Source organism: Wolffia australiana, chromosome 20 (genome assembly GCF_029677425.1).
Source record: "Wolffia australiana isolate 7733 chromosome 20, ASM2967742v1".
Lineage (NCBI taxonomy): Eukaryota > Viridiplantae > Streptophyta > Magnoliopsida > Alismatales > Araceae > Wolffia > Wolffia australiana.
Window position 1 is genome coordinate 564,949 of NC_135854.1, and position 13,170 is coordinate 578,118.

The following is a 13,170-nucleotide window of genomic DNA, read 5'->3' on the forward strand; positions in this document are numbered from 1 at the left end:
TAGATGGATGTATAGATAGACGGATGGATATATTTTTTATGGGTAGATGGATGGATAGATAGATAGATAGATAGTAGATAGATAGATAGATGGATTGATTGATAGAGGGATGGATGGATAGATAAATAGATAGATATCTAGATATATACATAGATAGATAGATAGGTTGGTATATATAAACAGATTGATAGATATATGAATAGCTGGATATATAGATGAATAGATGGAGAGATAATAAACCGACCGATACATGAGGTCATGGAAAGAGTGACGACAGGCAGACAAATGGAGACATGGAAAGAGTGACGACAGACCGATGGCCTGAAGGACGGAGAAAGAGCGAGAGAGAAGGAGAGAGAAAGCGAGAGACTGCGAAGAAAAATAACTCAACGAAGTTCGTTCTTGATGTGGAGATCCGTCGTTCATTTAATTCAACTGACACTTTCCTGCTCTTCATCTCTCATCTCTGATATTTTAGGGCCATTTTTGGGCCTCCATCTCTTCCCCCATTTCTCTCTCATTTAAGCTCAACCCTTTCTCGGTGCAGACTGTGTCTTTCCGATGAACTCATCCTGTTGATATCCTTTGCCCTGGCAACTGTAGAGAGAGAGAGGAGAAGGGCGAGGAGAGAGAAGGATGTGGAAAGGAGAGCAACAAAATGACAAACAGATGCCGAAACACAGCCGGTCCCTGCATACTTAAAACCGGCCCTTCTCACTCAATCGCCATCTCCAATTCTCCCTCTTCCCCGGCACAGCAAATTGCTGCCATCTCGTCCTGTAAGTCTCTCTCTCTCTCTCTCTCTCTCTCTCTCTCTCTCTCTCTCTCTCTCTCTCTCTCTCTCTCTCTCTCTCTCTTTCCACTATACCCACAATCTATCTCTATCTCTAACCATCTCTATCACTCGCCATCTCTATCTCTATCTCTATCCATCTCTATCTCTAGCCATCTCTATCTCTAACCATCTCTATCTCTAACTATGTTTGCTTCACCACAGATGTCCCTATCAGTCTTTTAAAGCTTTTGAATAATTTTGATACTCGGATCTCACCACCACTCTTCAAGGGCTCGGCTTCTCTGGTATCTATCTCTCTCTATCTCATTTTTCTCCAACATAACGTCGTATTTTTCCCTGAACTTTATTCGAAAATCATCATGTCCCTATGGTATATCTTCTATCTATCTCTCTCTCTACATCTTTCTCTCTCTAAGGCCCATTAATCTTATCTAATGTCCCTACTGCTGACGCTGCGTACACGTGTAAACTCTTAGCCTCGCGCTTCCCACGAGGCTTCAGACGATTGGGAATCGGCGACTTGAGGTCGATACGTGCCGGAGAAGTTGCCCCGTGACATGTGACGATTGGAGGTCCCATGGTCTCTTCTCACTATTTTCCTAGCAGAGTTGATAAGTGAGACACTGTTGATGTCAATATCAGCAGGGTTCTTTTCCCAATTTTTTTACAATTTCTCTCATTCTCTCTCTACACATCCGCTCCCCTCTTACAGACCCAGCATCTTAACTTCCACACGCTCTAGTCTCTGTCTCTATCTATCTCTGTCTACATTATCATACAATATTAGAGAGAGAAAGCACGAATAAATGGGTTGTCAGACAGAGAGAGAAAGATAGATATACACGATTCTAGAGTAGAAGCAGGAATGCCCATCTAGATCAATCTTCACAAACTTTAGTGTCTGTCTGTCTCTATCTCTCTCTACAATATTAGAGACAGAAAACACAAACAAATGGGTAGTTAGACAGAGTTAGATATATAGGATTCTAGAGTAGAAGCCCAAATACCTATCAAGATGAATCTACACAAAGCCTAGCGTCTGTCTTTCTCTAACTCTCTTTAGATTATCACGCAATATTAGAGAGAGAAAGCACAAACAAATGTTTAGTTAGACAGAGAGCTAGATATACAGCTTTCTAGAGTAAAAGCACAAACAAATGTTTAGTTAGATGAATCTACACAAATCTTATCGTCTGTTTGTCTCTACATTATCACGCAATATTAGAGAGAGAAAGCACGAATAAAGGGGTCGTTAGAGAGAGAGAGAGATATACACAGGATTCTAGAGTAGAAGCACGAATACCCCTCTAGAGAAATTTACCCAAGTTGATTTACCGGTGGGTTAATCAAACTAGAGAGAGAAATAGCAGGGTAGGTGGATGGAGAGAGAGATAGATTCGATATAGAAGCAGCCTCCCGCTGTCACATCCTCACATGTACTCCGAGAGTCGTCTCCCAGGTGCCCGCTGGACCTCAAATCCTCTCTCTCTCTATCTATCTATCTATCTCTCTCTCTATTTATTCTTGAGAAGAGGAAGTAGAAGAAGAGGAAGATGATGAAGATGGAGCAGGTCCAATTTAAGCGAAGTTGAAGAAGGAGGCGGCTTTCTCTCTCTAACCGAGAATGGAGCTCATCCATGGGGGAATTCTCGTGGGGGCGTGTGGTTTCTCACTCGTACTCTTGTGTGTGGCAGTGATGATGATGCGGAGGAGAGATGAAGAGGGAGAGGAAGATGAGGAGCTGGAGAAGGCGCTGGTAGAGAGAGAAGGGAAGGCGGTGGATGGAGGGAAGAGGGGGGCGTGGAGTAGACTTACGTTTGCGTGGTTGAACCCGGTGTTTGAGGAGGGGAGGAAGAGCAAGGTGGAGCTCCGCCACCTGCCGCCATTGCCAAAGGAGGAGGCGGCGGAGCAGTGCTTGGAGGAGCTCAACCGGCGGCAGCGCCGGAGCAAAGGCCAGGCCCCTGTCTCTCTCGCTCTAGCTCTGCTTCTCACCATTTGGAAGCCTCTCTTGGCCAACGTCCTCCTCGCCGGTACATTTCTCTCTCTCTCTCTCTCTCTCTCTCTCTCTCTCTCTCTCTCTCTCTCCCTCTCTTCTGAAGCTAACCCAGCTGAGGACATTGGGTCGTCTCTCTCTACTACCCATTGTAATCTGGGCTCTGTCTCTCTCTAGCGTTCTTCTTAAGCTGGTCGAACCTGGGTTATCCTCAGTTTTCTCTCCTCCCTCTCTCTCTCTCTAGGTTCCTCAGTCTGTCTCCTCCTCTCACTTCTGAAAGCTGACCAGCTCTCTCTCTCTCTCTCTCTCTCTCTAGGTTCCTCAATCTGTCTCCTCCTCTCACTTCTGAAAGCTGACTAGCTAATCTTCTGTCTCTCTCTCTCTCTCTCTCTCTAGGTTCCTCAATCTGTCTCCTCCTCTCACTTCTGAAAGCTGACTTGCTGATCTTCTCTCTCTCTCTCTCTCTCTCTCTCTCTAAGTTCCTCTATCCACATCCTCTCACTTCTGAAAGCTGACTAGCTGATCATAACCCATCTTATCTCATCTAACCTCTGTCTCCCTCCATCCCACCCCATTCCATCTCTCTCTCTCTTTCTCTCTTCCAAGTCTCTAATCTCCATCTCTCTCATCTCATCTCTCTCTCTCTCTCTCTCTCTCTCTCTCTCTCTCTCTCTCTCTCCCTGATACCCCATATCATCTCATCTCATCTCATCTCATCTCTCTCTCTATCTCATACCCCTCTCATCTCATCTCCCTCTCTCCCTCATGAGTCATAACCCATCTCATCTCATCTCATCTCTCTCTCTCTCTCACAAGTCACAACCCTTCTCATCTCATGTCATCTCTTCATCTCTTCATCCCGTCTCTACTCATACTGTCTAACTCATCAGTCATCACGACCCCATCTCATCTGACATCTCTCTCTCCCGTGGTGGCACAGGGCTGAACACGGTGGCGGCGTACGTGGGGCCGCAGCTGATCGCGGCGTTCGTGGCCTTCCTCTCGTCCCCCCCGGGCACCCCTTCGACCTCGGGCTACGTCCTGGCCGGCCTCCTCTTCCTGGCCAAGTCCGCCGAGTCCCTCTCCCTGCGCCACTCCTACCTCCTCTCCCGCCGCCTCGGCCTCCGCCTGCGCGCGGCGCTGCTGGCGGCGCTCTTTCCCCCCGCCCTCCGCCGCCCCCTCCCCTCCCCGCTGCTCGACTCCGACCCCGACCGCCTCGCCGACCTCCCCTTCTTCCTCCCCTCCCTCTGCCTCCTCCCCCTGCAGCTCCTCCTCGCGCTCCTCCTCCTCCGCCACCACCTCGGCTCCGCCGCCGCCGCCGCCGCCCTCGCCGCCACCCTCCTCCTCCTCGCCGCCAACCTCCCCCTCGCCGCCGCCCACGAGTCCCTCCTCGCCCGCGTCTCCGCCGCCAAGGACGCCCGCCTCGCCGCCACCCACCAGTCCCTCCGCGCCATCTCCTCCCTCAAGCTCCACGCCTGGGAGCCCGCCCGCCTCCGCGTCATCCTCCTCCTCCGCGCCCGCGAGCGCCGCTCCCTCCGCCGCTACCTCTACTCCTGCGCCGCCGCCGCCTTCCTCTTCTGGGCCTCCCCCGCCGCCGTCTCCGTCGTCTCCTTCGCCGCCGCCGCCGCCGCCGGCGTTGACCTCGCCCCCGGCAACGTCCTCGCCGCCCTCGCCACCTTCCGCATCCTCCAGGAGCCCATCTACAACCTCCCCGAGCTCGTCGCCGCCGCCGCCCAGACCAAGATCGCCGTTAACCGCCTCCACTCCTTCCTCTCCCCGTCGACCCCGCCCCCGAAAAAGTCAACGCCGGAGCCCTCCGCCGCGGTCGTGGTGGAGCCGGGGGAGTACCGCTGGGGGCTAAGGCTGGAGAAGAGGCTCGCGGTCTTCAAAGGGGAGAGAGTGGGGGTCTGCGGGCGGGTGGGGACGGGGAAGACGAGCTTGGTGGCGGCGGCGATGGGCGGCGCCGCCGGGGGGGCGGCGGCGGCGGCGTACGTGGCGCAGAGGGCGTGGGTGCAGACGGGGACGGTGAGGGAGAATATAGTGTTCGGGAGGGGGATGGAGAGGGGGAGGTACGAGGAGGTGGTGAGGGCGTGCGGGCTGGAGAGGGACGTGGCGGGGTGGTCGGACGGGGATCGGACGGTGGTGGGGGAGCGGGGGGTGAACCTCAGCGGGGGGCAGAAGCAGAGGATTCAGCTCGCGAGGGCGGTCTACGCCGGGGCGGACGTCTTCTTCCTCGACGACCCATTCAGTGCCCTCGACGCCCACACCGCCTCCCACCTCTTCAAGGTAACAACCCACTATGCATCGCTTCTTTGCCTCTCTCTCTCTCTCTCTCTCTCTCTCTCTCTCTCTCTCTCTCTCTCTCTCTCTCTCTCTCTCTCTCTCTCTCTCTCTCTCTCTCTCTCTCTCTCTCTCTCTCTCTCTTCATATCTGTTCTACTCTTTCTCCTTCTATCTCTATTTTCCTCTCTTTTTCTATTTCTTTCTCTCTAGCTCTCTTTCTATCTTTCTCTTTCTTTCTCACTGTCCCTATTTTCTTTCTCTTTCTCTCTAGCTCTATTTTCTCTCTCTTTCTCTTTTCCTCTCGTTCACTTTCTTTCTCACTATACCTATTTTCTCTCTCTTTTTTCTTTCTTTCTGTCTCTTCTCTTTCTTTATCACTATCCCTGTTTTCTCTCTCTCTCTTTCTCTTTCTTCCTCATTATCCTTATTTTCTCTCTCTTTCTCTCTACTTCTATTTTTGTCTCTCTCTTTCACTGTCTTTCTCACTATCCCTATTTTCTCTCTCTTTCTCTCTAGCTCTATTTTCTCTCTCTTTCTCTTTCTTTCTGTCTCTTTCTCTCTCTCTCTATCCCTATTTTCTCTTTAGTTTTAGTTTCATCTTCCCCTCAATCCCTATTTTTCTTTTTCTTTCAGTTCTCTCTCTCTCTCTATCCCTATTTTATCTCTCGTTCCTTCTAGCTCTATTTTCTCTTTCTTTCAGTTCTCTGTCTCTCTCTCTCTTTCTCTCTATCCCTACTTTTCTCTCTTTCTCTCTCTCGCTGTCTTTCTCTCTATTCCTACTTCTTGTTTTCTCTATCTGTAGCTCTTTCCCTCTCTATCATCCCATTTGCCCATTTGTTATCTCTCTCCATACGTCTTTCTTTGCCTCCATTTCTTTCCTCCCCTCTCTCGCTCTCTCTGTGCTTAACTCTCTCTCTCTCGTTTGACTTACTTGGAGGAGATTGATGGGTGGTCGCAGGAGTGCCTGATGGGGCTGCTGGCGGGGAAGACGGTGGTCTACGTGACCCACCAGCTGGAGTTCCTCAGAGCCGCCGACCGCATCCTGGTGCGCCTTCTCTCTCTACAAACCCCCCCACAATTCCACAAAAGCCTCCAACTTTCACCCCATCAATCATCAAACGCCTGAAAAGAAAGAAAAAAAAAAACCGTCAAACAACAGGTGATGAAGGACGGGAAGATCGCGCAGGAGGGCAAGTACGACGACCTGGCCGCCGACCCCAACGGCGAGTTCCTCCGCCAGATCGCCGCCCACAAGACCTCCCTCAGCCACGTCGCCGCCGCCCACCACCACGACCACCATCATCATCATCATCATAATCATCATCGTCATCATCATGGGGAGGAGGAGAGAGAGATGGAGGTGACGGAGGAGTGCGGGGGGAGGTGCGGGTGCGGCAGCGCCGCGGCGGAGGCGGCGGAGGGCGGCGGCGGAAGAGTGGGGCTGGCGGTGTACTCGGCCTTCGTGAGGGCGGCGTACAAGGGGGCGCTGGTGCCGGTGATAGTGCTGTGTCAGGTGGCGTTCCAGGGGCTGCAAATAGGAAGCAATTACTGGATAGCGTGGGCGATAGAGAGGAAGGAGACGGTCACCAGGAAGAAGCTGCTCGTGGTGTTCGTCGTGCTGTCCGTGGCCAGCTCGCTGTTCGTGCTCTTCAGGGCTGCGCTGCTCGCCAAGGTCGCGCTCGAGACGGCGCAGCGCCTCTTCCTCGACATGACCAACGCCGTCTTCCGCGCCCCCCTCTCCTTCTTCGACTGCACCCCCTCCAGCCGCATCCTCAACCGGGTATGTCTCTCTCTCTCTCTCTCTCTCTCTCTCTCTCTCTCTCTCTCTCTCTCTCTCTCTCTCTCTCTCTCTCCCTCTCTCTCCTCTCTCTCTCTCTCTCTTCCCCTCTTCCTCTCCCTGTCTTTCTCTCTTCCTCTCTTTCTCTCTCTCTTCCTCTCTCCCTTTCTCTCTCTCTCTGTTCGTCTCTTTCTCTCTCTCTCTTCCTCTCTCCCTTTCTCTCTCTCTCTGTTCGTCTCTTTCTCTCTGTTCCTCTCTTTCTCTCCCTCTATTCCTCTCTCCCTTTCTCTCTCTCTCTCGTCCTCTCTCCCTTTCTCTCTCTCTCTGTTCCTCTCTTTCTCTCCCTCTCTTCCTCTCTCCCTTTCTCTCTCTCTCTGTTCGTCTCTTTCTCTCTGTTCCTCTCTTTCTCTCTCTCTCGTCCTCTCTCTCTGTTCGTCTCTTTCTCTCTGTTCCTCTCTTCCTCTCCCTCTATTCCTCTCTCCCTTTCTCTCTCTCTCTGTTCGTCTCTTTCTCTCTCTCTATTCCTCTCTCCCTTTCTCTCTCTCCCTCTCTATCTATTTGTCTGTCTCTCTAGATATCTATCTCCAACTGTCTCTCTCGCTCAATCTGTCTCCCTCTCTACCTATCTCTCCATCTGCCTCTCTCTTTGTCTCTATTTCTACCTATCCCTATCTCTCTATCTGGCTGTCTCTCTGGCTCTGTCTCTCTCTCTCTCCACATATATCTATCTATCTCTGTATCTGTCTCCATCTTTATCTACCTATCTCTCTGTCTCTCTCGCTGTCTCCCTTCCAACCTATATCTATCTTTCTCCAATTCTCTCTCTCTACCTATCTCCATCTGTCTCTCTATCACGCTGTCTCTATCTAGCTACCTCCATCGCTGAATCTCTTTCTAACACACACACAAACTCTTTCTCTAACTCTCTCTCTCTCTCTAACTCTCTCTCTCTCTCTCTCTTTGTATCTCTCTCTGTCTCACTTTATGTCTCTCATTCCAAACTCTTTACTTCTTTCTATCGCTCGCTATTTATAATTAACTATTTATCTCTTTCAAACTCTCTCTGTCTCTCTCTGTCTCTTTCTATTCCTCGCTCTACAAACTCCACTAACCTGATCTGAGGGTCGAGATTGCAGGCCTCCGATGATCAGACGGTGGTAGACACAGATGTTCCATACAGACTTGCCGGGCTCGTCTTCGCGCTGGTGCAGCTGCTTGCCATCATCATCCTCATGTCACAGATTAGCTGGATAATCTTCCTCCTCTTTGCTGTCGTCATCGCCATCTCCTACTGGTACCAGGTCTGCATTCAAGCGCTGACTTTCTTGTTAAGATTCAAGCGCTTACCACCATGGTAAAGAACATAGCTGATAGCAAGTGCGCTACTTTTGTTGAAGAACAACATCCCGCTACAGCTTTAAGAAAATCAGTAGGCAGTTGAGTCATAATTCAGTATCAAAGCAAGGCTGCAGGTTCAAATTCCAGAAACAACACTCTGCACACTTGTGCCAAAAGAGTGTTGTCGGGGAATGTTGAAGAACAACATCCTGCTTAAGAGGAAAAGTAGCGCCCTTGCTATCAGCTATAGATTTTTCCCACATTTTCCAACAACACTTTGCCACAAATACTCAGTGTTGCTATTGTATGTGACAAGCTATAGCTTTCAGCACAGTGGAAGGCGCTTGAATCTTATCGCGTGTCAGTTTTTGCATTAATTCTGGGGTTCCATGCAGACTTACTACATCAGCACGGCGAGGGAGCTGGGAAGGATGGTGGCCAGCAAGAAGGCGCCGATTCTACACCACTTTGTAGAGTCTGCTAGTGGTGCCGCCACCATTCACTGCTTCAACCAGGAAGAGAGATTCATCGTTAAGAACTGGTCTTTGATTGATGATTACTCGCGGGTGAGCTACCACAATGCTGCCACCATGGAGTGGCTCAGCCTCCGCATCAACTTCCTCTTCAACCTTGTCTTCTTCATCATGCTCGTCTTCCTCGTCCGCCTCAAGAGATCCGACGGCGTTGACCCGGGTAAGCCCTGATCTTTTTCACCCCTCTTCTAGAATCAATTTGCCATTTTGCTGAGACTGTGGTGCAGGCCTGGCGGGGCTGGCAGCGACTTATGGACTGAATCTGAACGTGCTGCAAGCTTGGGTTATATGGAATCTCTGCAATGTGGAGAACAAGATGATATCAGTGGAGAGGATTCTGCAGTATTCAAAGATTCCCAGTGAAGGAGTGTTGGTCAACGAGAGCTGCAGGCCGGAGCCCAGCTGGCCGGCAATCGGAACCGTTGATTTTGATGATCTGCATGTCCGCTACGGCCCAAATCTCCCGATGGTGCTCAAGGGTATCAGCTGCAAGTTCCCAGGGGGGAAGAAGATTGCGGTGGTCGGCAGGACTGGCAGCGGGAAGTCAACGCTGATCCAGGCACTGTTTAGAGTCGTCGAGCCTTGTAAAGGGAGGATCTTGATCGACGGCCAGGATATCTCCATCATCGGCCTGCATGATCTGAGATCCCGCCTTAGCATCATTCCCCAAGACCCGCTTCTCTTCCATGGCGCTGTGCGCGACAACCTTGACCCCCTGCAACAGCACTCTGATCACGAGATTTGGGAGGTAAAATTCTGAATTATCAACTAGATGTAGATATCTAGAAATATGGACGAATTAGTGTAATGATTTGATTCCAATTTCTCCTGATGGTGAGTGAATGCCGCAGGTGGTGAGGAAATGCCACCTTGGAGAACTGGTGAAGGGCAATCCGATGCTGCTTGATGCGCCAGGTAGAGATTTGATGATGATTTTTCTACTTTGGGCCCTTTAACTTCTATCCATAGATAGATGGAACGGGTTGGGGGATTTATAGGTAGATGGATAGGAAGGTAAATATAGTGATAGATAGACGATTAGATAGGTGGATATATAATCTTATCTATAGGCGGGTAGATGGATACATACCTAGACAGATAGATGGGTAGATAGCGACATAGATTTGTAGATAGATAAATGGAAAGATTATTATATAGAAAGATAGCTGTCTAGGAAGATATATATATAGACACATTGACATATTGAAAGATAGATGTAGATAGGTTGAAAGATGGGAAGATAAATATATATATATCTATATATATATATATATATATATATAGATGGAAAGATGGATAGAATCATAGAAAGATCGATTGTTAAGATTGATAGTCGATGTTGAGAGTGATGGCAGTGGGTGCAATGGAAGAGGATGGAGAGAATTGGAGCTTGATTTCTGTCCATAGATCCATTGCCAGATAGATAGATAAATAGGTAGTTAAATAAATTGATAGATAGATGTCTAGATTGGTGGATATGATAGACTGTGGCATAGAAATATAGATAGAGAGATAGATATATGGAAAGATTATTATACAAAAAGGTAGATGGCTGTTTAGGAAGATAGATGTACAGAAAGATTGATATATTGAAAGACAGATAGAGAGATAGATATATGGAAAGATTATTTTGTAGAAGATACATGTACAGAAAGATTGATATATTAAAGATGGATAGAGAGATAGATATATGGAAAGATTATTTTGTAGAAAGATACATGTACAGAAAGATTGCTATATTGAAAGATGGATAGAGAGATTGATATATGGAAAGATTATTTTGTAGAAAGATGCATGGCTATTTAGGAAGATAGATGTACAGAAAGATTGAAATATGGAAAGATGGGAAGAGAGATATATAGATTGATGGATGGATAGAAACATAGAAAGATCGATTGATTGGATTGATTGTTGATGTTGATGGTGATGGTTCTGGTTGCAGTGGCAGAGGATGGTGAGAACTGGAGCTTGGGAGAGAGGCAGATGCTATGCCTAGCAAGAGCTCTGCTGAAGAAACGAAGAATTCTCGTTCTAGACGAGGCGACAGCGTCTGTAGACTCCGCTACAGACAGCTTGATGCAGAAGACGATCAGAGACGAGACCAGCGGCTGTACCGTCATCACCGTTGCCCATCGAATCCCTACCGTCATCGACAACGATCTTGTTCTCGTCCTCGACGACGGTAAATTTTCAAAATTTAGGGTTCCTGATCAAAATTAGGGTTCTTGACGTGTGCTTGATTACCTCCGAGCAGGTCGAATCATGGAGTTTGACACTCCCACGGCGCTGCTGGAGGACCGGGGATCGGAGTTTTCGAAGCTGGCGGTTGAGTACCTGCGAAGATCCGGGACTAAATTTCAGGCTGTGGTTACCTAGAATCGTCGTGATCGGCGGTTTGGCGCCGGAGAAGGGGAAATCTTTGCGGCGAAGAAGCTTCGGGGGAGAGATTCCTTGCGCGATCGCGGCTGGTGGACACGTGCGATGGTCGTTCTTCCCTGGAAACAATGATCAACGATCGAGTTATGGAAGATTTCGACGAAGGCCTCGGCAATTGGTGCTCCTCGGCCGCTCGATTCCTTCGGAAGCGAAGATCGGAAAGTTCGATCTCTCTCTCTCGATTTCGACCTACAAACTTTTAAATCAAATTCGTGAATCCGTCTATCGAAGAACTGGTGTGGGATCCAAGGAATGTAGTAGCGGTGAATACGTGACCAGCTTTCAAACTGCTGCTACATTGAAATATCATGAAATCACACGGTTATCTGTAGCCGCAACGGAGAATAGAGAAATCTCTACGACAAAAACACAATGAATGAATGATTCCCGCAGAAATTGAAGTATATTTTTGCGAAGGCATCAGCGATTGTTAATCCGACGGCTTGGCTGATCAATAAGAAAGTCCGATCTCCCTCTCGATTGACATTAAAGTCAAATTCAGTGTTGAGATTGAAAGGATGTTTTCGGGGGAAATACACGAACTTTCAAACTGATACTACTGCCTTCAAGTTCACGAAATCATCGTTATCAACGGCGATACAGGAGAATGGAGAAATCAAGGAATATTAAACATAGACATGATGAATGAATCACTACCAAGCAAAGTAAGGGATATTTCGACGAAGGCCTCGGCGATTTCGATCCTAGGCCGCTCTTTTCCTTGATAAACGAAGATCGGAACGTTCGATCTCTAGCTCAATCGACAAATCGACATCGATCTCGACCTCCATTTTCTTGAACACTTGAATTGACGAAATTTGTACGATGATGATGATGACTATACTGCTGCTGATGATGACGATGATGTTCTGATGATGATGATGATGATGATGATGCTGATTATACTGCCGCTGCCGATTACGATGATGATGATGCGGCTGATGATGATGATGTTGATGATGATGTTGATGATGTTGTCGATGATGATGATGATGATGATGATGATGATGTTGATGATGTTGATGATGTTGATAATGCTCTGATAATGACGATGATGCTGATGATGATACTCTAATGATGATGAGAATTAATGCTCTGATTATGATGATGTTCGGGTGACGATGATGGTGATTTTTTTTTAAACATTAATTTATTTGTTAGAGAGTTAGGGGTTATGATGATAATGATGCTGATGATGATAGTGAGGATGCTGATGATGATGATAGTGATGACGATAGTGATGATGCTGCTGATGATGATAATGATGATGACGATGATGATGTTGATGATGATGCTGACGATGATTATGATGATGATGATGACTATGATGATAGTGCCTTTGATGATGATGATGATTATGATAATACTAATAATGACTATGATAATGTTGATGATGATGATTATGATAATGCAGATCATGACTATGATGATGACGATGATGACTATAATGATGCAGATGATGAATATGATGATGATGATGATGATGATGATGATGACTATAATGATGCAGATGATGAATATGATGATGATGATGATGACTATAATGATGCAGATGATGAATATGATGATGACGATGATGACTATAATGATGCTGATGATGAACATGATGATGCTGATGAATATGATGTAAATGATGATGAATAGGATGACAATGACAATGATGATGCTGATGATTAAGATGATGATGTTGATGACTATGATGCTGCTGCTGCCGATGATGACTATGATTATGTTGATGAATATGATGACAAGGATGATGAATATGATGATCCTGATGATGATGCTTTTCACCATCGTCTCCAAGCATTGGCTAACCCACCTTTAAAATATCATAATTTTAATCAACTTCATGAATAAGATGAGAGTTAGTCACTAAACTATTAAATAACATGAAATTACGTTCTTGAAAAGGGGATGGATATTAAGGTGCGGGATTTATTACGTCTGTATGTTTACCGAGTAGAACTAGACAGGGGATGGGCGCTGGAGGTACATTATGAAATCTGGGAGGGTTA

General features: G+C 47.7%; 1 protein-coding gene and 1 long non-coding RNA gene across 4 annotated transcripts; one reads left to right on the plus strand and one right to left on the minus strand.

Annotated features, from left to right (window-relative positions):
* The first annotated feature begins 505 nt into the window (after positions 1-505).
* Positions 506-11,442, plus strand: LOC144716329 (ABC transporter C family member 3-like). 2 transcript variants are annotated; one of them, XM_078591455.1, is made up of 12 exons: positions 506-779; positions 998-1,080; positions 2,491-2,826; positions 3,730-5,075; positions 6,030-6,116; positions 6,231-6,851; positions 7,985-8,149; positions 8,582-8,879; positions 8,947-9,467; positions 9,571-9,634; positions 10,662-10,901; positions 10,974-11,442. In XM_078591455.1, the coding sequence occupies exons 3-12, from the start codon at positions 2,493-2,495 to the stop codon at positions 11,093-11,095; spliced, it is 3,798 nt and encodes a 1,265-aa protein (XP_078447581.1). In that variant the 5' UTR covers positions 506-779; positions 998-1,080; positions 2,491-2,492; the 3' UTR covers positions 11,096-11,442. The 2 variants fall into 2 exon arrangements, with proteins under 2 accessions (XP_078447581.1, XP_078447580.1); XM_078591454.1 differs by lacking the exons at positions 506-779; positions 998-1,080 and having other exon boundaries at positions 2,351-2,826.
* LOC144716330 (uncharacterized) lies at positions 6,052-11,103 on the minus strand. 2 transcript variants are annotated; one of them, XR_013584883.1, is made up of 6 exons: positions 10,964-11,103; positions 8,762-9,434; positions 8,588-8,688; positions 6,659-8,151; positions 6,273-6,599; positions 6,052-6,193 (listed from the first exon to the last, which is right to left on the minus strand). It is a non-coding gene; the product is annotated as an uncharacterized LOC144716330 (long non-coding RNA). The 2 variants fall into 2 exon arrangements; XR_013584882.1 differs by having other exon boundaries at positions 6,273-8,151; positions 8,588-9,434.
* Positions 11,443-13,170: the final 1,728 nt, after the last annotated feature.